This window comes from Pelodiscus sinensis, chromosome 1, assembly GCF_049634645.1.
Source record: "Pelodiscus sinensis isolate JC-2024 chromosome 1, ASM4963464v1, whole genome shotgun sequence".
Taxonomy (NCBI): domain Eukaryota; kingdom Metazoa; phylum Chordata; order Testudines; family Trionychidae; genus Pelodiscus; species Pelodiscus sinensis.
This window is the reverse complement of record NC_134711.1, coordinates 80,956,529-80,984,272: the sequence shown is the minus strand read 5'-3', so window position 1 is coordinate 80,984,272 and position 27,744 is coordinate 80,956,529. Positions and strand designations below refer to the sequence as shown.

Here is a 27,744-nt window from a genome sequence, read left to right as displayed (position 1 = left end):
TGCTCATTAAACATTTCGTGTTTCATAGAATATACTCATATACTCTTACCTTCATGTAACTTGGAACTGGTGGCGAGCCATCTGTTTTTTAACTTGATCAGCTGGCCTGTGGCATGTGGACTTTGACAACTGCAGATTATCTTTACCAAAGATCTGCCTCTAGATTGAAACTTCTTAACTGTTCTTGCAGCTGCAGAGGAAAATGAAATAATCTTTGCATTGCTAATCAGCTGTTTGGTTGGTTTGTTTTGTTTTTCTTGGCGCACACATCCAGTCTCTAATTATATTTCTTGCCCACAACAGTGAGTACAGTACAACTGTTGAAAAGGGACACCTCAACTTTTACCTTTCTGTCACCTGTAAATTGAGAGACTCTTGACACCCAAAATTTGAAGATTGTGCTTCAAATTTTCCTGCCTTCCAAATGGTCTTCTGACTGAACAAACACAATGTGGTATTTCCAGTGACAGCTGATCTGAGAGATCTTCCAAATGGTGTTGAAAAAATAAATGGGCAATATCTCACTCATATTTTGCATTAGCATTTTATTATTTTCTAATGATTACTTTTAAAATTATTTTTCAACTGTCATTTATGGAGCGATGCCCATTATTATCTTGCAAAATTACAGACTGCATGTAAGTTTACTCCTATATACTTAGTTATGCTTTCCGTAAAGAAAGAGATAAGGTTGTGTTCCATATCCTTGTATAATATAAATGCCTGAATTTGGTTGGTTTTAATGATTCTTTTTAGATGCTAATGTGCAGGCTCTGCCAAAAACAAACCTCATTGATATGAATGGATATCATATCCATTCACTAATTTCACTTTTGAAATTATTGTGTTTGTGTACAGCTTGGACCTCCCTGGTCTGGCACCCAACCAGGTCAGCCTCTCTGACAGGCTCTGAGCTCTCCCAGGGTTTGTTAACAAATCGTTGGGCTCTCAGCTCCTTAGCCTGGTTGGCGGATGCTGGGACTCTGCTGGCCCAGGGCTCTGTGGTCCAGCAACATTTGTGATGGCTGGATCAGAGAATACTGGACCAGAAAGGTTCAACGTGTAGTACAAAGTGTTAAGGCCTAACTGAGGATTGTAGAAACTATAATTTTGTTTCCAGATCTCAATAATGTATATGCTAGTTGCTGTTCAAAGGACAGCTTCGAATCTAGACCAAAGCTTGCAGTGTTAATACTATGGCCTAACAATGGCCTAGACTGGAGGGAGAGTATCTACTGAGAGAGAGGCCTTCTGGATTCTCTTTGCAGCTGTGACTCTCATTTGTGTTTTGACTTTGAGCAAGTTGTTTCTCTGTCTCTCATTTCCCATCTATAAAACGGGGGTGATATCTTTGTTTGTAAAGCACTTAATAAACGCCACTGGGTAAGTGCAGAATATTCCCATCACTGTAGCTTCACTAGTGGGTAACACAAATTGCTCTGACATTCATAGTTTAGTTTCTGAGATGTGTGGCTTGATAGCTCTCTTCCTTACCTTTGGTTGGATTGGATAGTGCTTTGGGACATCAGAATAACAAACATACAGTATGTGGCCTCTGAAATTCCTGGAGATCAGCAAACCATATGAAGTGTCACTTTATTGATTCCACATTCTACAATAGTGATAGAAATAAAATTGTATGGGATTGCATCTGCATTAGTCTTTTTGAAATAGGAAATGAAGCAATAAAACTTTCAGCAAGAAATATCACAAGTTCATTTAAAAATTATTAGCAAGTATGCAGCAGCTGAATAAAAACAGCTGAAGTTTTCAAGGTAAATCCCTCTTGCTCTTTTGCTATGGTTCTGCATATGATGTCACCAGAAATTCAGCCTACTACTGTTTGTTTTGTGTTACATACCTGCCTATCTAGGATGAATTTTCATGTTCTCTTTCCTTTATTTTAACTCCTCATTGTACTGGAAAATCTACATTGATAATGGACATAGTGCCATCATGTAACAGCTAAGCAGGTGGCAAGCCAGGACTATTGCTATAGAGATATATATATATATATATTTTTTAGTTTTTAAAAGCAAACTGTGCATACAGTTAAACTGTGCAAAAGCATCTTTGCATGCCTCTTACCTTGCCATCATTTTGTTTGTTGTACCACATTTTTTGAATTGATCTTAAGCTTTGGCCCTGATCCTGCAAGCTGCTGTGTGTAGGCGGATTCTTCCGCCCCCGTGGAGCTCCATTGTCTTCACTGGAGCTCATCAGTATTCTATCACAAGGATAGAATTTGGGTGACAGCTTGAGGAGGGCCTGAGCCTTAAAGTGTAAATTCTCTGGTATCCTTTGTACATGTTTGTAGCACAGTTGTGCTGTAAAGCAAATAATTTAATGTTCCATTTTATTAGCCAATATCTTAAATATTCATATATCTCTCTCACTCTTTTCCTTTCACACTCACTCACTGGGGATTTGTTATTTTATACTTATTTAGCACTTTTCTTCTTCAGGGATCCCATAATTCAAGGATTAAAAATCAGACAGCTGGTTGTGGGGATTAGTTGTGAGAATTCTTATATTTTTTTTTTTTTATTTTGGGTGAAAGTGAGAGTGGCATTCTAGTGTGATTGGGTTAAACAGCACTACTAGAAGTCAGTCTGTGTTATCATATCATAATGAGGCGTGTGTGTGTGTGTGTGTGTATATATATATGTATGTATGTATGTTTGTGTGCACTTGTGTTTCAGGAGTGAAATCTTAGTTTAGAAAGATTACATATTTTTATGTACAATAGAGTATCTAAGGAAGATTGATTATATTTACTTTCAGTTCATTCTTTGAGGTTTAAGACAGATGTGCAGTTACTTTGAAAAGAAAAAAAATGCTATTTCCTGGTAAATTTGTCTTTATTAAAAGCAGCATAAAAATTAACAAAGCCTGTGTTCATCTTTTGACACAACTTTAAAAAAAATAACAAATAATCCTGCAGCCCCTTTAGAGGCTAACAAAAAATGTAGATGGCATCTTGAGCTTTTGTGGGCACAACACACTTCTTCAGATGAAAGGAGTTTAAGGGGTCCAAGTTGCAAATAAAAAGCAGCAAAAGAGAGGGCATGGGGAGGGAAAGGAGAAGAGAAAAAAACTTATTAGTTGTTTAACTTTTTTCTATTACTAACTAACACGGCTACCCCTCTAAATCTATTGACAAATGTTCCTAAAACCCATTTGAGCGCATATATATATATATATATATATATATATATATATATATATATATATATATATATATATTCAGTATTCACAAATAAGCCAATTAAATTATTGATGAATATGGATATTGAGTATTATCCACACGCTATTTCTTTCAGCAGCTGACAGCTGTCATTTTCAATATGGGCTCTGATGCTTTCCAGTTTCTAGATAGGGAGGCTACTGCTTATTTATAGATTAGCATTTACACATCATTCTATCCAAATATATTCTAAATTCAATTTCACAAGAATTAATGTTTGAATACCAACAGAATTTCAAGCAGTATAAAGTAATATTTTTAGTAAGAAGTTTGGCTAGAAGTTCATCTTTGTGCAATTTGTGTACACAGGGTAACATATAATTTTATCTGCAGGGTAAAGCATCTGGAAAGAAAACGAAAGTTTACCATATTGCCAAGGAAATCATGAGCTCGGAGAAAGTGTAAGTGTTAATGCTGAACTCAAAATACTTATTCAGCTTATTTTAATTCTGCAGTTCAAATGTAATAATTTGCTTTTTGTTACTTTTCTAACAGATTTGTGGATGTGCTAAAGCTCTTGCACATTGTGAGTATCTTGTACATTATGTTCTTTGTTCTTCTCTTAAAATCAGTATTTACACAGTTTTGTACTAAATTGTATTTTTCTGATTATTTTCCCCATTTAAAACAGTGAATAAATCTAATTAGGCATCAGTATAAAAATTATAGTTGCTAGAATATTTCCCTAACAATTATAATAGGTAAATAAATGTATTGTCATTGTTTCTTTATTGAGATTCATTCAAAACTTCCATTTAAACTAATAGGCGTTTGGATTAAATGTTAGAATATGTCCCTGTTTTACTACAGCTCCTTATTTGTTAATGAACTATCAGAATTATTCCAGCTAAACAATCATTCTCCATAAATAATACTCTGAAACTTTTGAATAATATTTAAAAAATCCTTAATGTTCTTACCAACTTGAATATGTAATATATGGGAGAGAGAACAAGAACAATATTTTGCCTGATTTCTAAATAATCTATTTAAATCCGGTCTTTTGTACTACAGTCATCATTTTAGTACTGTATGTTTTGAGCTGTAACTTGGTATGTATTTTGCATTACCGGCTGTTATGGAAACACATACAATACCAATATCCACTAATGGAAAGGTGCAAATTAATGTTCAAGTATAGTTGGTAAATTGGTATCAAACCTTTGATCTAGCTACTCTGCCGGGTGTACTGCGGGAGGGAGCATCGGCTCCCTGCACCGCACAGGAGGGGTGAGTCAGCCCTGGGGCAGGTGTGCGTGGGGTTTCCCTGCGCCCGGGGGGGGGGGGGGGTCGGCCCTGGGGCAGGCGCGCATGCGGAGGGCTTCCCTGCGCGGGGTCAGCCCTGGGGCAGGCGTGCACGGGGTTTTCCTGCACCGGGGGGTCGGCCCCAGGGCAGGCACGCGCTGGCTTCCCTCTGGGGGTGGGGGAATCCTGGGAGGAGGCAGATACAGGGGACTCTCTGCCTCCCCTGGCACCCCACTCCTCTGTCCCCACCTGCAGAACTCTGTCCCCACTGGCACTCTGTCCCCTGCTGCAGAACTCTGCCCCCTCTCCCCTGCCCCCAGCCACAGAACTCTGTCCCCACAAAATGTATAATTATAAATGCTTCATTTTAGTTGTAAATAGCATGAATAAAAAACAAACCATTTATTTCATAACTATGAACATGTGATTTTAATTTTCTACATCGCATAATTTAAAAATGAACTATTTATCAGAGTGTATAAGTAAGGGCTGGGGATAGCAAATGATGGACAGGAGGAGAATAGAAAGGGGTGGGACTTCAAGAAAGGGGCGGGGCTTCAAGGAAGGGGTGGGGCGGTGGATCTTCGCCTGTTCGGAGATTTAAAAAGTGATCTTGGGTGTAAAAAGGTTGGAGACCACTGCTCTAGAAGGTGATAGAAATAGCAAATTGGCACTTGATTTTGCTGTCTAACACATTGAAAGATATACAGCAAAAGTATTGCAAGTGGATTGTATAAACAGAACTAGTAAGTTGAGAGCACACTATTTTTTTACATCAGAAGAGTATACTGATAAAGTTTGTAATCACGTTTTTTGTGATTTTCCTGATTTTCAGTTTTCTTCATTCTACCTCTCCCAAGAAGTTTTTCCCTCAGGGAGGAAAGAGTCTATATATTAAATGTTTTTGGTTTTTAACTAAGAAGTCTCTTGTGCAGCATATTCTGCCGGATTGGAAACAAGGCTGTATTTTTTCTGTGCTTTTAAAACTGACATTCTCTCTAACACAGAAAACAAAAATATTACCAAGCCACCTGTTGATTTTTGTTATATTTTTTGAGTAATTGAGTGTATTGGGGCTCAAATTTTTAAAGACCACGTCAAAGAGTAATGGCCAATTTATAATTTACAATTAGCATTGTACTTAGTACAGGCACTGAACATCTTAAATACCTGTTTGAGGCATTGTTCATAAGCACTATGAAGAGATAATGTTTAAATAGATAAGTTGTAAGTTTTTAATTAGTTGCCAGCTGTAAAGTAAACCTCATGGCTAAAGTGGATTGATTTAAATCACAGAAAAGAGCATTGATTTAAATCAAGTTATCAAAAAAGCTAAGATTGGCTTAGAATGCACTTAATTTTGGAGTAAGTCCCAATGAACAAGAAGTATAGAATGGGGTTCCCTTGTAAAAGCTGAGTTAGGTTGAAATAAAATAGGGTATCACCATTATGGTCTGTGGCCATGATGTTCCAAAATAAGAGGATTTTGATATAATCAAATATGTATTTGAGAGAATTTGTCTGTCTCTGAATAAGTTAGTCTGTTTATTCAAGAACACTTCCTAAACGTTAAGAACTAGGCCCACCAAAAGCAAGGTAAGGGTTTGGTTGTGCCAGGAAAAAGGATGTGCCCGGAATGAGAGTTTCTCATAAAACCATGCAGAAAAGGAACAGAATCACCAGGCAGGTGAAAGGGTGTTACTGCCCCCGCCACACACACACACACACACACACACACACACCCACCCACACCCAGCCCCAAGGATTCTGAATGTGAGAGATGCTATATGGGACTATTTTGAAGAAATTTGTTACCTGTTTAAGAAAGGAAAATGTATCAAGTCTAAGCAGTGCAAGAAGAACATGTAGCACCTAGTTGCATGAATGAAACACTATAAGGAAAACTGCTTTTTGGGAGAAAAGGATGTGGATGAAGGTGTGGATATGACTTAGGGATGTAAACAACTAATTTACTAGTTGACACTCTAGTCGCTTCTGCCCCCTCCCCGCTACCTCTTTCACAAAGATGCAGCAAGGAGGGGGAAGAAGAGGAGGTACTGGAGGGAGCCAGCTTAAAAGCTGGTTCCCCCCCAGCTCCAGCTCTGTGGGACGGGGCAGGGATACAGCAGTGGCCAACTTTGAAATGTACAAGAGTCCCTGCTGGACTCTTGGAACGTCGCGTGGAGCCAACGGAGAGTCCTCTGCTCACCCCGGACTTCATGCAGGTGCTTCTGCTTTGAAATGCACAAGAGTCCCCACTGGGGCTCTTGTACATTTCAAAGGTGGAATGCAAAAGTTCTTATCGACTAATCGAATATTTGATGGAAATCCCATTGACTATTCGATTAGTTAGTTAATCAAAATTTAATAACCCTAATATGATTAGTGAATTAATTGGTTAGTAACTTAAAGAATTCACTTTGGAGTGCATCATTCTTCAAGACTCTTCTATGCCTTTTAGTAGAAGTGTGATTTTAAAAAGTAAATTCCCAAGCAGTTTGCTATTTTGAATGTTGCTAGAAAAATAGTTTAGTTTAGCTAATCCTTATGGCTTGTTTAATGAGTGAAAGATTCTAAACCTAGTAAACTGAAGTGCACAATACAGAAAGCTGCATTAAGAGAAACGTAGAGTTGCCAGTTGTCACTGAGTGTCATTTTCTTATTTTATGCTAGAAGATTTACCTAGTGTTGCCTGGGTTCTTAACTCAATTAATTTTATTTTTCTTTATTTACATCATTGCTTTGGGGTGGGGCTGGGGATGAGGGGTTCAGCATGCATGCTGCCCTGAGCAAGAAAGGACTACACCAACCCTTTCACCACAACAGTGTGGGGCTAGATGAGAAGTGTCTCTCTCTGGCTGCAGCAGCTCCAGTAAGTGCAGCCGGGGAAGGGGTGCTTGTCCCCCAGTTGGGACAGATCCAGGTTCATCTGCCCCCTGTGCTTCCCAGCCAGAGTGAGGAATGCAGCAAACAGTGCACTTTCCCTTCACTCTGTGACAAAGGGGAACAGCCAGCAATGTTCCTGTGTGAATTGGAGAGGAAGGGTGCTTCAGTCCACCCTATCCTCCCAAAGGGGTGGACTGATGGCAAAAGTGCAGTAGAATATAGAAATCTGTGTGGGTGTTGAATAATGTCTTCCCTTTTTCCTTCCAGTCCACTCCACTATTCCTTTCTATGCTGCCTCCAACCTTTCCACTATATATTGTGTCTGTCTTTAAGACAATGTCTCAACTAACTCTTCTACTGTGCTTCACCAAGGTGTACGTACCACAACATAAAAACAGAACAAAATCAATCCTATCCAGCTTGTATCTGAGTAGAAAGACACCTGTAAACCTCACTGTAGGAGGAATAAGGGGCCTTTCACAATAGGGGTTTATTTCAAAATTCGGCCGCGTGTAGACGTGGGTAAATACCGGAAGAGCTTCTTCCCGGAAAAAAATAAACCAGCGGAAGTATGCAAATGCGCAGCACTATTTGCATCCTTCTCCCAAAATAAAAATTGTGTGTAGACATACCCAAAGTGAGGTTCTGTGTGAAAAGTAACTGCAAAACTGCTGTTGTAGGATTCCACTTTTATGTCCCAATAGTTTTTGTTCCACTTATTGAACTTATTGACTGCCAGCCAAGTAACTCAGCTTGAACGCCCAAAGTTAAGCCTGGGCGCTTTCCACTCTGTGCTTCATCACTTGTAACAAAAAGGTTCTGCTGGCCAAGAGAGGCCCAGTGTATTTCATCAGCTGCAGTTACTCGGAGCTGAGTAACCAATTCTGTGGATTGTGTACACAGTGAAGTAGAATTTGGCTTACTTGGTCTTAGCAACATTGGCTCTGCAGCACTAACAGGTGTACAGAACAATACAATCTTTTTTTTTTAATCACTGAAGTCAGGAAGCATGATATTTAACACACTCAGGAAGCAGAGCTGAGTGAGAAGGTGCCATTTTACACAATCATATTAACAGCACTTGAGGTGAAAGTTAAAGAATTAGGTGCAAGCTGGCTTTACACAGTCAAGTGTAAATTTGCTTTCATTTTATTGGCTATATTAACCAAGTTGGTTTAGCTGAAAGAACTCCTTCACACATTCCAAGAGCCCATTTGAATGCTGGTTTTTTTCCTAAGCATTATGTTTGGTGTTAAGACACTTGTTGAGATACTGGCCTTCAGTTTAGTACAATGAAGTTTACCAGAATGACTTCTGTCAGTGGAGTTGCTCTGGGGTGAAGGACTCATTTAACTATAATCCTGTCGGCTTGCACATTTTTTGGAGGATGAAATTCTATTAAAATGCAGAAACTTTCCTTGGAGGAGCTGCAAAAAGCAAAATAACAGCAGTCTACAGTATAGTGTTTTGCCATCTTTTGGGGTTTGACTGGCTTGTAGAGGGATATACTCAGGCCTGAGGGAGGATGCACAGTACAGAAGACCACTCTCATCTGGCTGCAGTGCATTACAGAGCCCAAGAACAAGCAAGCTGTCTATCACTGGTTGAAATGTTCCATACCCCAGAAGGCAGGGAGCCTATACAACCTTTACTCTCTGCATTTGTGAGTACCCGTGGGGCAGGACCTGCATTCTTTCCCACCTTCCAGTATCCAGCAGGTTTTATGCCTTGCACCGGCCAAATGTCTCCCTCCAGAACAGTCAGTAGGTATACGTGTGTGCCCCCTTTCCAAGACCTGTGGCTCTGAAAGACTCATTTAGCCTCAGCAATTGTAGAGTGAACAAAATTAAGCTGTAACTATTAGTGCTCTTCCCTTTGGAGAATTGTTGTCAACGTTTTATCAGATGGAGTCTCTGGATTAGTCACTTCTTGGTTGTCTTTACCCACATGCCAGTGTAATGGGTGGGGTAAATTCTGCAAAACAGGGAGTACGTCTTTCTGGGTGTTTGCACAATGTCGTGCATGACGGGCTCATGGAAGACTTTGTATGCTGCTGTAATACAAATAAACTCTTTGCTACTGGTGAGCTATAATGGTTAGGAGCTGGCTAAAAAGAAAACAGGCCCATCAGCAGGCATTAAATCAGCATTTTTTAAAATGGCAGATCTAGCAAGTCACCTGCTGTGAGCTTGATGGATGTTGAGTTTAGAGAATGCTAGCTTAGCAGGGTTTGCACACTCCATTTGTCATTTGAGCATTCACTAAGCAAAGTGAATTAATGCTCATGACCCTAGGCTTCCTGTAAGATTTATACAGGACTGTAGCAGATTATGTTGCGGGGTCAAGATTGTCATAAGTGATTGTAGGTATCTTGCTTTTTGGGGGTCCATCTTGAGACATGGCAAATGGGTGCCTGATTTTCAGATTGTACTGAGCCAAACTTCTGAAAATCAGGTCTTTTTAAAATATATCAACTTGGGCACTTGATATTCCCAGTCACGTGGTCTGTGTCATAGAGCAGGAAGAATTCAAAGTGTCTCATGTTCTCATCTTCCAGCTCCTAACATATGTGCATGCATGAAACGGTATCTTGAAAGGTTAAAGTGTTTGACCGGTTACATACAGGAATACATTTTCAAAAATCGGCCACTGATTTGGTTTGTTGGCAATTTTGTTGTCGAGACACTGAACTGCAAAGCTGCTGTAAGTGGCTGGAAACTGCAACCATCGGTAGGGCAATAGCTGCTTCTCATACCTGCGTGTAGTGCACAAGCACATACTGTCAGTATGTGGGATTTATTTTGAACGCTCTAATTCAGTATGCAGCATAGGCTAACTCAGTGGCCCCAAACATTTTCTGGTGCAGGTTCCCTCCTTTGAAGAATTGGCAGAAGGGTGCCACCTTTTTTTTGTAGCGCCCCCCCTTTCCCTCCCCCCACACACAGCCATGCCCTCATATGTTAGCTGCCATTTCTTCTTCCCTCCTTAGTCTGTCCTGTTGTTTTCTGCCCCTGGTTGGTATATCTTTCCCTCCCTCTTTTTTTCTGTGTCTGACTGCCAGTCAACAGCAGGTCATGAGCTACTTGAGATGAGAGCATCTACTTGGTTACCCTTAAGGCCAGGTGCAAATGCTCTTATAATTTAACTATGTGCTAGAAACAGAGAAGAGAGGCTTGGGCCTGTGGGATGCTGCCTGAGCCTGTAGCCACAAGCCCAGGAGCTGCTCCTAGGTCCATCTGCATTAGGGGCCAGTGCTGGCACAGGAGGAGAAGTCAGGTGGCTTTCCAAGAGCTAGCCATTGCTTTACCCGCAACCACCAGCACGTTCATATTTGAGAGGTGTGGATCTGAGGTTATGCGACTGTAACTCCTCCACTGTGCACTCTTCTTGGGCTTCAGTGGAGCCATGCCACTGGTTTGAGACTTCTGGGTTAGCTTGTTGCTGATCTCGCAGCATATCTACACTAAAAATAACTTACTCCCTTAGAAATCAAAGGATTAGATTCAGACTTTGTAGCATAAACTAAATTGCAGTCAAATACTACAAAGAAGCAATCAAAATAGATTGGAGGAGCAATATGGTGTACAGAGCTAAGCACAAGGCTGGGAGTGAGGAACTCCTCAGATCTAATCCTAGCACTGGCTCTGATTTCCTCTGTGGCCTTGGACAGTTTTCTGACCCTCTCTGCCTCACTTTCTCTAACTGTAAAAAGTAAATACAATGGAACCTCTCTGGTCCGGCAACATCTGAGATCTGGACCAGAAAGTTCTGGTGGCTGGGCATGGGAGCCGGCTGAGGGGGCCTGGTGTCTAGGAACAGAGCCAGGCTAGCAGCTGAGGGGTTGGTGGATGGATTTGGGGCTGAGCCAGGAGCCCAGCCTAGTGGTTGAGGTTGACAGCAGGGTCAACAGCCAGGAGGGGAACCTGGAAGCCAGCGTGAGTGGCTAGGAGGGGAGCTCAGCTGGGAGACTGACAGCCCCCTAGTAGAAGCCAGAGGGCCCCTGCAGAGGAGCCAGCATTGACCTCCACTGGCCTGGCAAACTCCCTCATTTGGGACTGGTCATGTCCTGAAGATCTGGGACCAAGGAGGTCCAACTGTAGGAATGTTTACCTACTGCCAGATGTGAGGTGAGGATGCCAGTACAGCTCTCTCAACTCCTGGAGTGCTTTAGAATTGCTGATTGATGGAGCCAGATCCGGACAAGACATTTAATAATGCATTACAGCTCTGGCTAGATTATAAGGAAATGCTAATGCTATAATTTGGAGTGGCAGGGAGCACTGGTGGGTTTAAAAAGTGCATTCTCTGCATCAGGATACTGTCAGCATCTCTAATTGACTGTGTCGTAAAAATTGAGGTATCTTGTGCTATTAAAGACATGAATTACATTATTGTGTTAGTCATGCAAATGATAAAGAATTATGTCACCTATCCTAGACTGATGAGGTAATCCATGCAATTGAAAAACAGTACAATCAACATGTATTGACTTCATTATAAAGAATTAGTGATATAGTTAAGTATATTTATTGATGTTTTGCATTAAACATGTTTTTGCAAGATCCATTACAGCTATGTCCCATGAAATTGTACTTGCTGTTTGTGGTGGTGTAGTAGCCTGGCCCTTTCTTAGAATGTGAAAGTTTTTGTGCATGCATGCTTTGAAGAGTGTCCAAATGTAGAAAATTTCCTGACACAAACTGATATTTGACCTATTTGGATTTGTACTTAACCAGCAATTGTGTTACAAGAAGTATGTGACTATAAACCAGGTTGAAGATATGAGTGGAGTCCAAACGGAAGGATGCCAGAATCAGCATAAAATTATGCAGCTGTCTTTTTAAATTGCACTTTGAAAAAAAGACTTTGTTTTTATCTCTTTACTATCAGGTTTTGCTTAAAAAATGTCTCTCTCCCTATGTAGTCAAAAAGCTTTCTGATCCGTACCTTTCTGATTGGTGGAATGCTAATTTCACAAATTTCAAATGACGCACATATGTAACCATACAGAATTCCAAAGTCCACATTAGGATATAAAATCCCAGTTAATCAGTTAACCAGTTAAATATTTAACCAGTTAACCGCCAACAGCAGGATTCTTGCCCTGGGGGCTGCTGTTGGTGGCAGAAGGCTCCTGACCCTCAGGCTGGGGCTGCCACTGCTGCCGCCAGCATGAGGCTTCTGAGGCTGACAGAAACAACAGGAGGCTCCTGGCGCTGAAGTTGCTGCTGCTGCCGGCAGCAGGCTTCTGGCTCTGGCCCTTGTTCCCCAACCTCACACGAGGTTACAGGGGCCTCTTCTTGTAGCCTGGCACTTGCAACACTTGAGTGAGAAGGATGCAAGTCACAGTGACAGAAGGCCTTTCTGGGAGAGAAAGAGAATGGTATGTTTTGATGACAAATGAATCATAGCAGGGTCCATTCTATTAGTTTCAGAGTTGCATAATTAGCTGAGGAAATGGTGTCAAAGGATTTTTGACTCTAGATTAGCTCAGATGTTCCTATAAAGTGCTGGCAATGGTGTAAAGTTGTTTGGTTTTTTTATACCAAAAGGTAGTGCTATTCATGCATTTGTCTTACCAGAAAGTAACCGAAAAAAAAAAGTATTTCTAAGTAATTTAAAACTTCTTAGGGTAACTGAGCTCTGCCAGAAACCACTAGTTACCCTACTGGATCATGCCACTTGAGGCAATCTGTAATACACAATGCTGTCCATTGCTAACACATTTTGGGGACAACTAGATATGATAGCACAAGACTGGATCCTGCAAACTGTATGTCAACATACCTTTTTACACACACACACATACACACACACACACTCACTCACTTTCTTATTATATATTGGTTCAAGAACTCCTTCTAAATGGTAAGAGCTAGTACCACCACATTTGGAATGCAGTTTCCTTTTTATCAACTTAAAGCAAGGCAAGGGTTTGATTGTGCCAAGACAATGGGATGTATCTGGAATTCGATTTTTCTCATAAAATGGAAAGGGAGAGGTCTAGCAGGAGGGATAGCTATGCTGCAGAATGACCACAAAGGGGCAGCAAGGGGCCAGAGATGGGAACCAGGACATCTATAACACCATTGGGCCAGAAGGTTGCAGGGATGGAGAAAGGGACAGCTGTCTCTGACAGGTTGAAACTCTAACCAGGACTCTCCGGCAACATCCATAGTCTGGCACTTGGGAGCCGGGCAGGCTGGTAGGGCAACAGGAGCTCCACACATGGTTGTGCGGCCTCCCAGCAAGCTAGTGGGAGCCCCATGCATGGTAGTGGGGTTGCCCAGTAGGGCAGCTGGAGCCTGGTGCGGCAGCAGGAATAGGGGCACGGAGGGGGTGGTGGTGCTGGGAGCTGCAGCAGGAACCTGGTGTGTGTGGAGGGGATGGGACTGCCAGACACTGCTGCAGAAGCCCTGAATGCGTGGAGGCGGTCAGGAGGCCAGCGGTGGGGCTGGGGCAGGAGGGGACTGGTGCCGGGGGATCAAAAATGACCTTCCCTGGTCTGGCAAAATCCATCATCTGGGATAGGTCAGATTCAGAGGGTGCCGGATCAGGGAGGTCCAACCTGTATATTTTTTTAAAGACTGTGTCAGTTTGTGTGTCTCTGTCCCCCAGCTAGTAGACATACCATGGACAGGCGCTCGTCATCTGGACTCAAGTTGCTTCAGTGAGAGAAGGCTGGGGTTGTCCTCTCTCCCTGGAGCAGCCTGCATACTGAACCCCTAATTCCGAGCCCCAACCCAGAGCAATGATTTCAAAGAAGAAAAACAGAACTTATTTGAATTAAGGAACCGAGCAATGCTGGGTCAATCTTTCAGTAATATTTGTGTGTCAGATGCATACCATGTGAAACTTCTATCTTGAATAACAAATATTACCGTTCAATTGAGTAAATGTCTCACTTTAAAAAGTGAATATTTTATCTTTTTTAAAAATACAGCATTAGTATAGCTCAATGAATTCTGCTTGAGAGGTGGTTTTAAATATAAAGTATGATTCTGAAAAATTCATTTTAATGTTGTTGCGGTGTTGCTTCAAACAATATATTGCCTGTGACAGCTGAGATGACAGCCTTTGAACAATTCAGTGAAGGAGGTGGTATTGGTAGTGTTATGTTCTGGCATAACTATAAAAATCTGTGAATGTAATGTGTATTATTTAAATGTAATCACATGTAGGTACTTCTGTGATGCTGATCAGAGTGCAAAGTATGCATACATATGTTAACTTTAACACTTATGATTCATGTTAGGCTAGTTGAGCATGTTTTTCTCATTAATAGTGAGCAGATTACCTTTAGAAGGAAGCAGGCAAGTACATTCAGTTAATTTCACTGTAATTCTTAAATTTCTATTCTTGTATAAAAAACTATTCTGGTACTGAATGCATTTTTTTAAGCAAAGTTTCATTTTTCTCCCTTTACATGCAGTCCCCGGGTTACGTACAAGATAGGGACTGTAGGTTTGTTCTTAAGTTGAATTTGTATGTAAGTCGGAACTGGTACATATTGTAGGGGAAACTCTAGCCAAACATTTCTCCAGAGCTCAGTTTTATTCTCCCACACCTCACTTCCCTCAGTCCTTTATTCTCAAGTTGAGGTGTCTGCTGAGAAAAGCCGCTCTGCATCTCCCTGGTCTGCTGGGGGGGGGGGGGCGCTAGCTTCGCGTCTCCCTGGTCTGCTGGGGGGAAGCAGCTAGTGCGAGGTTGCCTCACCCCGTTTGTAAGTAGGGATCCGATGTAAGTCGGATCCATGTAACCCGGGGACTGCCTGTATTTTCTATTGATTTAACTCTGTTAAAATGCACCCATTCTGGGCTCTTGGTACACACGTACTGTCTTAATGAATTTCATAATCAGTGGACTGATGGCCGTGACCATAGACACAGTCACCGACTTTTCCTGTCCATTTAAATTTTCCCTCTACTATTCCCACCCTCACTCTTCAGGCTTTTGCTGTCTGCCTTCAAATCTTTTTAACTTGAGCTCAAGATTAACCTCAGGAGGGTTACTTCAATAGAACTGCCTGGGCACAAATGAATTTGTAATGTGGGTTGTATCAACTGCATAGTGCGTGTTCAGTAACTATGATTTGATAATTCCCAAGAAATCCGAACCTTTTCTTTTTCTCATTGTTGTTTCGTTGAGCACATTTGTAGGTTGAATTTTATTTGCTACTGCAGTAGCAGTGGTACCTGGAACTTCTGGCCTTTTAAATTTTTGCTGGGGCACTGTGTGGTGCACTCCAGGCAGCACCGAGCACTGGGGAAGAGTCAGGAGGAAGAGCATGGCTTGGGTGGCACTGTGGGCTGGCTGCCTTGCTCCCTCCCCTTACGGGAGCACAGAGCCACTCCCCTCACACAAATACTTTGCCCAGGGGCCCACCGAGGCTGTTCACTCCCCTGATCTTGATTGTCTTTTCATTTGATGATTAAGTCACACACAACATGATTCAAAGTGCTTTGATGTTAATGATGACCTCAGTGGACCTTGGATCATGCCCATAGGGAGCAGCTTCCTGTGCCCAAAAACATACCAGTAACTTAAATAAATGGTCATAATCATAAAAGGAGTTCTTGGTTTTATCAGTGCTTAAAACTGACTCTCTACTCCTCTTCCAGTGTCTTATGAGGAAAAAGCCTCTTCCATGGATTTGCATTGTACATAAACAAGGGTTCATATGTTGTGTCCTACAATGTTCAGATAAAATTCTTGCGTTGTCCTCTGTCTCAGGTCATGTTATTCTGAGGAAAAGATTCCCTCTAAGGCAGGGGTGGGCAATAATTTTTTCCCGGGGGCCACTTCCAAAATTTTTGAAGTGGCACTGAGCCACACTGGAAGGGGTGAGGTCTCCAGTTGATGGGGCGAAGCCAGAATACTTCCCTGCTTCCCTACCCCCAGACCATAATTGGTCTGGGGGTGGGGGAGCATGTAAAGTCTTTCCACCCACTCCCAGACGCTCCCCATAGGTGATTTAGCGTGCTTCCTCTTCTGCCCCCAGGCCAATCAGGCTTCTAAGTACTGCACACTCCTTTCATGGTGGAGAAAACTGTGCACGCCCTGCCCCCAGAGGCCCTAATTGCCTGGATCTGGCCCCCGGAGGCCCTTTTACCCATCCTGCTCTAAGGCTTTGTCTACCATTAAGTTTAAAGTAGATCCGCAGCAGTGCTTTAAATGGAAAATGTGGTTCTGGCATAAGCGCTGGGAGAGAGCTCTCCCAGACTCCATGTAAACCACTTTCACAAGGGGAGTAGCTAAGCTAACTATGCTGTAGCCAGGTTTACAGTGGCTCTTTACAGCACTGTAACTTGCTGTGCTCAGGGTGTGATTTCATACCTCCGAGCCAAAAAGTTACAGTGCTGTAAAGTGCCAGTGTAGACTCCCTCTAAGACTGAGGGACAAACAGCGAGCTCCAACATTTAATAGTCTCAGCTGGCTTGTGTGTCAGACTCAGAAAAGTTTCTGGTCTTTCTCAGTGTGCCCGTTATCAGTACTAAACATGATGTATTTACCCAAAGCTCATCAGAACTCCTGTAAGCTCATTCACTCTGTATTTATTATTGCAATTCCTGACATTTCAGTATTAACCGGTTCCCTAAAATACTGTGACCCAAACAATGAATCCTGACAAACCAGTGGGTCATAGGAAGTTTCTTCTTGAGTCATGGGCCCAGAGCAGAGGGGAGATTTGGGGTAGGGGTGTTGGAGAGTGAGCACAACTTGCACTCACCCCTCACCAGTGGTTCTTGTCCCAGGTGGCTGGGCCTCATTCTGTGCTTCATGCACACAGATTCACAGCACCACTTGGGTTTTGGCATGGTCACCACTCCGTCACGATGGCCAGGCAGTTAGATCAAATCCAGCATCTTTTCTCCACAGCAGGTTGGGTTGTGGTACCAGGGCAGAGGGTGCTGCTGTAGGTGCTTTGTGCCCTCTCGGCAGAACAAGAAAGAGGCTGTGGAGGGGAAGGACTCTGCCGCATGATATGTTGGGGGGAACAGGGGCTTGTCCCAGGAATGTGCCTATGGATTATTTCAGCATTGGTTTTGGATGGGTTTGGTTTTTAAATGAGTGCTGAATTCTTACAGCAATACCTCATACAACACAGATGACTATTTCTTTAATGCTTTTTTATGAGGTATAATACAAAAACCTTACAGTTGCTGCATTACTGGCTTTAAAATAGTAAATGGTGATTTCTGTTAGGGATGTAAAATCCCAGTTAATCAGTTAACCGGTTAAACCTTAGTTAACCAATTAAGCGGGACCCCCAAGGGAAGGAGGGACTGGTGGCAGGACCTGGGAGCCCAAGCACTGTGAAGCTGGCTCCCAATCGCCACAGGACTGGAGCAATCTTCAGGCTGTGGGCAGGGTCTGCTGTGGAGTACTGGTTAATTGGTACCCAGTAAGTATCACCCATTAAGATTACTACTTACTGGGTAACTGGCTAACTGATCACTCTTTCATATCCCTAGTTTCTGAATAGTTTGTATGTATAAGTGAATTGCAAAAAAAACAAAAACAAAAAAAATCCTCCACAAAATGCAGTTGGTGGATCATCTTCATAAAACATTTGGAAACCATTGCCCTTGTAAGAATATAAGAACGGTCATACTGGGTCAGACCAAAGGTCCATCTAGCCCAGTAACCTGTCGGCCAACAAGGGCCAATACCAGATGCCCCAGAGGAAGGGATCTCAACAGGTAATCCTCATGTGATCCCTCACCTGTCATCCATTTCCAGAGAAACAGAGGCTAGGGACACCATTCCTACCCATCCTGGCTAACAGCCATTGATGGACCTACCCTCCATAAATCTATCTAGCTCTTTTTTGAACCCTGTTAAAGTCCTAGCCTTCATCGCATTCTCTGGCAAGGAGTTCCACAAGTTGACTGTGCACTGAGTGAAGAAAATCTTCCTTTTGTTTGTTTTAAACCTGCTGCCTATTCATTTCATTTGGTGACCCCTAGTTCTTATATTGTGGGAATAAGTAAATAACTTTTCCTTATTCAGCTTTTTCCACACCAGTCATGATTTTATAGATTTCTATCATATCCCTCCTTAGTCTCCTCTTTTCTAATCTGAAAATTGCACGTCTTTTTAATCTTTCTTTATATGGGACCCGTTCAAAACCCCTAATAATTTTTGTTGCCCTTTTCTGAACCTTTTCCAATGCCAATATATCTTTTTTGGGATGAGGCAACCACATCTGTACGTAGTATTCAAGATGAGGGCGTACCATGGTTTTATATAGAGGCAATAAGATATTCTCTCTTATTCTCTATCCCTTTTTTTAATGATTCCTAATATTCTGTTTGTTTTTTTGACTGCCACTGCACACTGAGTGGATGTTTTCAGAGAACTATCCACAATGACTCCAAGGTCTCTCTCTTGAGTAGTTGTACCCAAATTAATCCCCATCAAATCGTATATATAGTTGGGATTATTTTTTCCAATATGCATTATTTTACATTTATCAACCTTAAATTTCACTTGCATCTGACGAAGTGGGTCTTTGCCCACAAAAGCTTATGATCCAATACATTTGTTAGACTATAAGGTGCCACGGGACTCCTTGTTGCATTTGCCATTTTGTTCCCCAATCACTTAGTTTTGTGAGATTTTTTTGAAGCTCTTCACAGTCTGCTTTGGTCTTCAGTTTGGTATCATCTGCAAATTTTGCCTCCTCACTGTTTACCCCTTTCTCTAGATCATTTATAAGTAAGTTGAATAGGATGGGTCCCAGGACGGACCCTTGGGGGGGAACCCACTAGTTACCTCTCTCCACTCAGAAAACTTACCATTTATTCCTATCCTTTGTTTCCTGTCTTTTAACCGGTTATCAATCCACAAAAGGACCTTCCCTCTTGTCCCATGACAACTTACTTTATTTAAGAGCCTTTGGTGAGGGACCTTGTCAAGGCTTTCTTGAAATCTAAGTATACTGTATCCACTGAATCTCCACATGTTTGTTAACCCTCTCAAAGAACTCTAGCAGATTAGTAAGGCATGATTTCCCTTTACAGAAACCATGTTGACTTTCCCTCAACAAATTTTGTTCATCCATGTGTCTGACAATTTTATTCTTTACTATAGTTTCAGCTAATTTGCCTGGTACTGATGTTAGACTTACCGGTCTGTAATTGCCAGGATCACCTCTAGAGCCCTTTTAAAATATTGGCATCATGTTAGCTATCTTCCAGTCATTGGGTATGGAAGCTGATTTAAAGGATAGGTTACAAACCACCGTTAATAGGTCTGCAGTTTCCCATTTGAATTCTTTCAGAACTCTTGGGTGAATGCCGTCTTGTCCCGGTGACTTGTTACTGTTAAGTTGATCAATTTGTTCCAAAACCTCCTCTAATGACACTTCAATCTGGGACAATTTCTCAGATTTGTCACCTAAAAAGAATGGCTCAGGTCTGGGAATCTCCCTGATATCCTCAGCCATGAAGACTGAAGCAAATAATTCATTTAGCTTCTCCGCTATGACTTTATAATCTTTGAATGATCTGTTAGCTTCTCGATCGTCCAAGGGCCCCAGTGTTCTTTTAGCAGGCTTCCTGCTTCTGATGTGCTTAAAAAACATTTTAAGCTTTTTGAGTTTTTGGCTAGCAGTTCTTCACACTCCTTCGGGCTTTTCTTATTATATTTTTACACTTAATTTGACAAAGTTTATGGTCCCTTCTATTTTCCTTACTAGGATTTAACTTACACTTTTTAAAATATATCTTTTTATCTGTTACTGTTTCTTTTACCTCATTGTTAAGCCACAATGGCACTTTTTTGTTTCTTTTACTGTGATTTTTAATTTAGGGTATACATTTAAGTTGGGCCTCTATTATGGTGTCTTTGAAAAGTTTCCATGTAGCTTGCAGTGATTTTACTTTTGCTACTGTACCTTTTAATTTCTGTTTAACTAACCTCCTTATTTTTGTGTAGTTCCCCTTTCTGAAATTAAATGCCACAGTATTGGGCTGCTGAGGGGTTTTTCCCACTACAAAGATGTGGTTTTATTACATTATGGCCAGTATTTCCAAGTGGTCCAGTTATATTTACCTCTTGAACCAGATCCTGTGCTCCACTTAGGACTAAATCAAAAATAGCCTCTCCCCTTGTGGGTTCCAGACCCAGCTTGCTTGAAGAAGCAGTCATTTAAGGTATCAAGAAGTTTTATCTCTGAATCCCGTCCTGAGGTGATGTGTACCCAGTCAATATGTGGATAGTTGAAATCCCCCACAATTATCAAGTTTTTTTAATTATATAGCCTGTCTAATCTCCCTTAGCATTTTATAGTCACAGTCACTGTCCTGATCATTTGGTCAATAATATATCCCTACTGCTATATTCTTATTATTGGAGCATGGAATTACTATCCATAGAGATTCTGTGGAACATTTTGGCTCATTTAAGACTTTTACTTCATTTGGTTCTACATTTTCATTCACGTATAGTGCCACTCCCCCACCTGTTCTGCCCTTCTGATATATTTTGTACTCTGATATGACTGTGTCCCATTGATTGTCCTCATTCCACCAAGTTTCTGTGATGCCCTTTATATCAATATCCTCCTTTAAAACTAGGCACTCTCATTCACCCATTCTATTATTTAAACTCTTAGCATTTGTGTATAAGCATTTAAATAATTTGTAACTATTTATCTGTCTGCCATTTCTTGATGTGTGAGACTTTTTCATTTGATTGTGTCTCATCTTATCTGACCCATACTTCCATACTCTCCTTCTGAATAGAACATAGAGCATCTCTATTAATAGAACCTCCCCTAATAGATGTCTCTGTCTGATCCATGTGTTCCTCCACACCTGTTGGCTTTCCCCCAGCCCTTAGTTTAAAAATTGCTCTACGACTCTTTTAATGTTAAGTGCCAGCAGTCTGGTTCCATTTTGGTTTAGGTGGAGCCCGTCCTTCCTGTATAGGCTCCCCCTATCCCAAAAGTTTCTCCAGTTCCTAATGAATCTAAACCCCTCCCCTCTACACCATCTTATCCACGTTTTGAGACTCTGAAGCTCTGCCTGGCTATCTAGGCCTGCATGTGGAACTGGAAGCATTTCAGAGAACGATACCATAGAGGTCCTGGAATTCAGTCTCTTTCCTAGCAGCCTAAATTTGGCCTCCAGAACCTCTCTTCTACCCTTTCCTATGTCATTGGTACTTACATGTACCTCAAATACTGGCTCCTCCCCAGCACTACACATAAGACTATATAGAGGTCTCGAGAGATCTGCAGCCTTTTCACCAGGCAGGCAAGTCATCATACGGCTCTCCTGGTCATCACAAACTCAGCTATCTATGTTTCTAATGATCAAATCCCCCATTACTAACACCTGCCTTTTCCTAACAACTGGATTTCCCTCCCCTGGAGATGTATCCTCAGTGTAAGAGGATACCATAACATTCTCTGGAAGGAGGGTCCCAACTATGGGATAATTTCCCTCTTGTTCCAGTTAAAACCTTCAGGTCAGGAAATCCCATAGATGCAGCTGGTAGCAAGTTCTGTGCCACTAGTCTGCACAAATGATGTGTGAAAGAGCATTTGCATATGAATAAGGCCATCTGCTTTGTTTTTTTAACTCTAATGGCATAGTTCCTGACCTTTCCTCTCTACTCAATGCCCAAAAACCACCTGCGGTTTCTTGTTAGAAATTACCCAGTCCCTGCCTCTTGTGATTCATGGAACCCTGCAATAGGGGTCATGGTAAGAAAACAAGGTAGATACTGGAGCTTGAGTGGGTATTGCTTGGAGATGGTGAGAGGGACATTGACTTAGCTCATACTTAAATTGTTGTCTAACTGTATATGGTAAGGTACATTGGTGTTTTATGTGATTTTTATTGTAATTATGTAAATTTCATTTTAAGTAGTGGAAAAGGTACTCAAGACCCAATAGTAGACCATTACCATGGGTGAAATCCTGACTCCACTGAAGACCGTGGCAAAACCCTCATTAACTTCAGTGGGGCCAAGTTTTTCCTGCTCTTTGGTCAGAGGACCAAATAAACGTGATAGGCTGATCTGACTGGGAGGTTTTTGTAGGATAGAAAATGTACTGCTTTAAAGTTTTCCCTACATAGGTAAATATTTTGATAGTATCAAATTATTTGATACTTAAAAAAAAAAAAAAGGACAAACAACCAACCCTGATAGCTACAGTGTGCTTATTAATTTAGTTTTCTCTATGGTCTGGCCTTTGCTAGAAAGTTAGGCCAACATAAATTGTCTTGAGTTGACGTAGTTGTGCATGTGCTTACACTTGAACTTGTCTTCTGCCAACACACTGTTATGGTGACACAGTAAAACCATTTTCCTGAATGGCACTGAGATGTGGTCAATGTACAGTTGTGAATCCAGTACAAACATAGACACTGTGCATCCTGTATGGACCCTAACAGTCCCATGATGCCCAACATTGACCACAGTCCACCCCCAATCCTAACCCCACTCCTTCCCCACCATGTATTTTGGAAACGCCTTTTCCTCATTGTCCTGCCTGGTGAGCATACCTGACAGGTCTCCTTTTTTGTGTGTAACTGCCCCACCAACTATGCTGGCTACACCTGCTAAATACACTCCTTCCTGGATTAGATGAGAGAACTTGAATTGCCTGGACCTGTGGGAGAGAAGAGCCTATGCCAACACAGCTGTACTTCAGCTGTAGAAACATTGATGTCTATGAGAAGATGCAACAGAGGATGAATGCAGATGAAAGAGGATGACTGGGATCAGCAATAGTAACGCATGAAAATGAAGGATCTGCTGCAGGCCTACCAGTAGGCTAAGAGGGTCAGCAGTCAGTCCGGTGCTGAGCCACAGACTGGCTGCTTTTACAATGAGCTGCATGTCCTATTTGGTGAAGACCCCACTGTCATCCTGCAGACCAGTGTGAGAACCTTGGAGGAGTCTGTGACGATACTCCTACTGTGAACGGTGAGGCAATGGGACATGGGGCAATGGGTCTGGGCATGCAGTTAGCTAGGATCTTTTTGAGACACCTTGACAGTCTAGCCATTCCTCCCAGCCAAGTATGGGATGGCCCTGATCTAGGAGAAGGAACTTAGGGTAAGTGTGTGCAAGCCTTCAACCCTTATACAATTTAAACATGATGATGGGCCCATCCCCAAGCTGGCAGGATGCAAACAGTTGCTTTCCATCATTTTCTTTCGACAAGCAGAGGTAGCTCTACAGCTGATAGTGGTAGAGTTACCTGCTTTTCATTCCTCTGCAGAGCTATGGGTGTGTAGGAGGGGAGATGTGGAGCATCTTATTTACATAGGGAGCAATGTCCCTTGTATCCACCTGAGTGATGTTATTGAGATCTTTCGTAGAGGTGCTCTGCAATCCTCTCCTAAAGGTTTTTGGAGATAGCTGCCCTACTTCTCCTCCCTTAATAGAACACTGTCCCATTCCATTCAGCAATGGCTTTATTGCCGTAAAGAGACCAGTGGTGTATGGGCCTGGGCAGCTTTGGGATGCCAGTAGTAGCTGTGCTCTGTGCCTTTATGCCTTTAGAAATGAGATGCCAGCTTAAATCACCATTGCCTGTGGAAAACAGTGCCAGTATTCAGTGTCATTGCCCTCCCCTGAGGACAGATAATTTTATTTTATACAACTTAATTCCTTCCTCTTCTCCTCCACTCCTCCCTCTTTTCTCCCTCCCCTCTACCCCCCTCAAAGCAGGCCCAAATCATTATGGCTGCAGCTAGACAGCAGTGATGTGCAGAGGCACTCCAGAGCTGAAGTGTCAGTAACCCGGTCTGATTTAAAATGTGTATGGGAATAAGGAAGGGAAGTTTTGAAACTTAGTCACAACAGAAAGTGAAAGATAAATATAGCGATACAACTCTCTGTTGTTGTTGTTTTCCTGTAGGATGCTGCTGCAGTCATGAGGGAGTTGCCTTCCATACCTGTGGTATGCCTGATCCTGAGGAGGACAAAGAAGCAGACTAAAGAGGATGTATTCTGTAAGATCCCGAAAGCCACTGCTTCCTTGGCTCTTGAACAGACAGCTTGGAGAAGGAAAGCACAGACAGTCCCAGCAGTTTCAGGGGAGGAAGACGCAACAGGATGTAATGGGGGTTCTCAGACAGCAAACACAAACACTGCCAATTTCCTGACCTGCAGGTCCAACAGTCATGGGTTCTCCTTCCTTTGCAGTCAGTGAGGAATTCTATTTCCATAGCTCCTTACCCCGGCCCCTTCCAACGTTCCACATGGCATCGTGGGCTGTATCCCTATCCCTGCTGCTCCATGCCGGGGGACAGGAAGGAAAATCCCAGCTTCACGTGCTTGGTGTATGGTTGGCAGAAATGGACTGAACTGGACATGAATGTTGTGCTAGCATTCTCATTTTAAAGTTCTGTTCCATTAATTCATTTTGTAAGTTTACATTGTACCATTTTTAACTGCACAAAAGACTTTGCACTGTTTTTGTTATGCAATAAATTTATATTTTTTTGAAATAATTTAATCGTTTACTTTGTAACCAATACTGCAGAATGCCTAGTGCTACCAAAAGCATGTGAATTATAATTAAACAGGCATTTCAACATCACCAATGGTAATCTTCTGGTCAGGAAAGAAGATCTCTGCTTGCAGCAGTCTTAAACAGTCCTGTGTGTTTTAAAGATACAAGGTGTCATACACCTTGCCTGACCAGCTCACATTGATATTGGTGAAACATCCCCAGTAATCCATCAACACTTGCATAACCCTTTCTGTGGATGTACTCTGGTACCAGCCCACCTTCCTACAGATGGAGAAATTGGTGCTGTCTGTCACCTCACCAGAAACTGGAAACCCCACTGCTGCAAATCCATTCACTGTCTCCTGTGCATTTCTGAGAGTCCCAGCTTGCCTCTGTGTAGCAGGAGATAATTAATGGCCTCACACACTTGCATGACAGTGGCTCCCAGCATAGATTTTTCCAGCTTCAAAATTATTTCCCACTGGCTAATAGTAGTCAGCATCTCAAGCTTCCACGGTGTAATCACCACTTGCTTCTTATCTGTCAATGTAGCTCTCCGATTCTGGTGTCTGTGCACTCGAGGGCAAGCTCCAGCTTAGCACATGGACCCAGGAATGTGACTTTTTGCATCTGAAAATTCTGCAGGCACTGGGAATAACTCCCCTCTAAGGCCATGAATAAAACCACACAGTAATGTAAAACAGATGGTACCATCACCTCTCCCTCTAATGGGTTACACTCCACAGCATATCTGCAAGAAAAATACTGTCATCTATACTGTAGCTGGAAAGCCAGTCTCTCAGCAAGATTTTTTTTTCTCTTTGTTCTCCAACAGGATTTCCGGGATGCGGTGGCGCATGCTTCCAGGCAGCTAGGAAAGCCAGTGATTGAGGATAGGATCCTGAATCAGATCCTGTACTACCTACCTCAGCTGTATGAACTTAATCGGGACCTCCTCAGAGAATTAGAAGAGAGACTATCTCACTGGTAATGATCCATAAGAATGCAGTCTTTCCTGTGGTTTTCATGTTTAACTATGGAGTAAAGTGAATTTTATTGTTAGCAGAACTTTGCTCTTTTGTAATCTATGTGCTTTTTGAGCTCCAGAGCAGACATCTGAGCCTAAGGATCTAATTATCAAATGAAAGCAACTTGACTGGACATCCTAATTTCACATATAAATGCTTCTATTGACATTTGGATGCATTAATTGGACATATGCATGTAAATGCCTGTTTGAGCAACCAGATTTTGGACCGGAGCAAAGTTCGCAAAAAAGAAGAACCTAAAGTTTAACTTATTGAATCTGTATTTGAGCAGCAACATAAGTAGCCTGGTTTTTTTGAAAGTGCTGTGCATTCACACTTTCTTTGGCCTAAGTCTGGTGCCTAAATAGGAATCCAGGAGCCTAAGTTTAGGTTCCTGTTGATCATTTTGGCCATAGGCATATAAGCTAAATTATGTTTAGTGTTTGAGAATTACGTTCTGTATTTTACTGTACAGGACAAGATGCTAGCACATGTATGCTTACCTCATTTGAAAAGGGAAAGCTAAGAATTTAACAACAATAATTTAACATACACATTTTGGTTTCCACAGTGAGAGCGTGCACTAGCTGTTTATTTAATAAACCTTTTTCATCTACTACTGAGCTAAGAAAAATAAGAGGATGTCAACTCTGCTGGTTTCTAAATTATAGATTATTTATTTGTATGTAACTGTGTACTGTTTTAATTACTGTGTTCTCTTTTTCAGGATTGATCATCAAAGAATTGCTGATATATTTGTGAAAAAAGGACCCTACCTAAAGATGTATTCAACTTACATAAAAGAATTTGATAAGAATGTTGCGCTGCTAGATGAACAATGCAAGAAGAACCCAAGTTTTGCTGCTGTAGTTAAAGATTTTGAGGTATCTTTTTCTTTTGTAAGAGAGAGTTTAAGACCTGATTTTTTTTTAACTCTGCTGATGTTTTAGAAGACTGCAAAGATTTTCTTAGGACTTAGTTTTTCTACTTGTTTCTAGATCACAGTGGGGACCAGAGGGTAGGCAGAAGAAAGAATGTAATCACTCTGGCCTAGATTTGCAAAAATGACTAATGATTTTGTGAGTCCAGTTTGAGACCTATTGAAGGGATTTGATTTTCAGAAGGCCTAACATTTCTAAAAATAAGGCTTCTTAAATATGATTTAAGGTGGACAATAGTTGCTTTTAAAAGTATAAGTGTTTGGGTCAAAGTACGTGCTGACTTCTACCATAGTAAACCCATTGACTTCATTGAGGTTGCAGAAGAAAAATGAGGGTAGAATATCGGCCTTCACATCCTATGTTTGGTTTGGAATGGAAACATGGGAAAATGAGCTCCCTGAGCCTGAAAATAAAACAAAACAATTCCTCAAACCGAGCACGTGCAATAATCATGCAAAAGTGATTACCCATGCCAGCCTCTCACTTTATCCCCCTGAAAACAGATCAGAGCTGTGATCTCTAAACATGCAATCCAGAATAAACATCACTGAGCACTTGTGAGGATTATTCAATTTTTTGGCAGAGATTAATTCAGTAATGAATGAATTGTTGACTGACACAGTAAGCAACTACTGAGCTCAGTACTGTGCGACTTCCTTTCCAGCAGAGAAGGCATAACTTACTCACAGCTATCTTCTGGTCACAGAGGGCCTATTTTTTACCAAGCCTCACTAAGTGTGCACCCCCAAATGTAACCCTGCTTTGCAGGGACGACATAAGATGTATGTCAGATGTGTGCATGGTTAAATAGGCTACTTGCAACCAGGAGGAGGTTTAAGTGAGGCAGAGAGAGCAAAGGGATACAGGACACAAAAAGAAGAGCAATTATCAAAGAGAAAACATATCCCTGTTAGT

General features: G+C 41.8%; 1 protein-coding gene across 1 annotated transcript in view; it reads left to right on the top strand.

Moving 5' to 3' along the window:
• Positions 1 to 27,744, top strand: part of FGD6 (FYVE, RhoGEF and PH domain containing 6) — a 119,522-nt gene that overhangs the window by 44,439 nt on the left and 47,339 nt on the right. The window contains exons 4-7 of the mRNA XM_006118299.4: positions 3,581 to 3,648; positions 3,743 to 3,773; positions 25,696 to 25,847; positions 26,616 to 26,772. Of these exons, the coding sequence (XP_006118361.2) occupies positions 3,581 to 3,648; positions 3,743 to 3,773; positions 25,696 to 25,847; positions 26,616 to 26,772 (408 nt within the window). The remainder of the gene's footprint in view (positions 1 to 3,580; positions 3,649 to 3,742; positions 3,774 to 25,695; positions 25,848 to 26,615; positions 26,773 to 27,744) is intronic.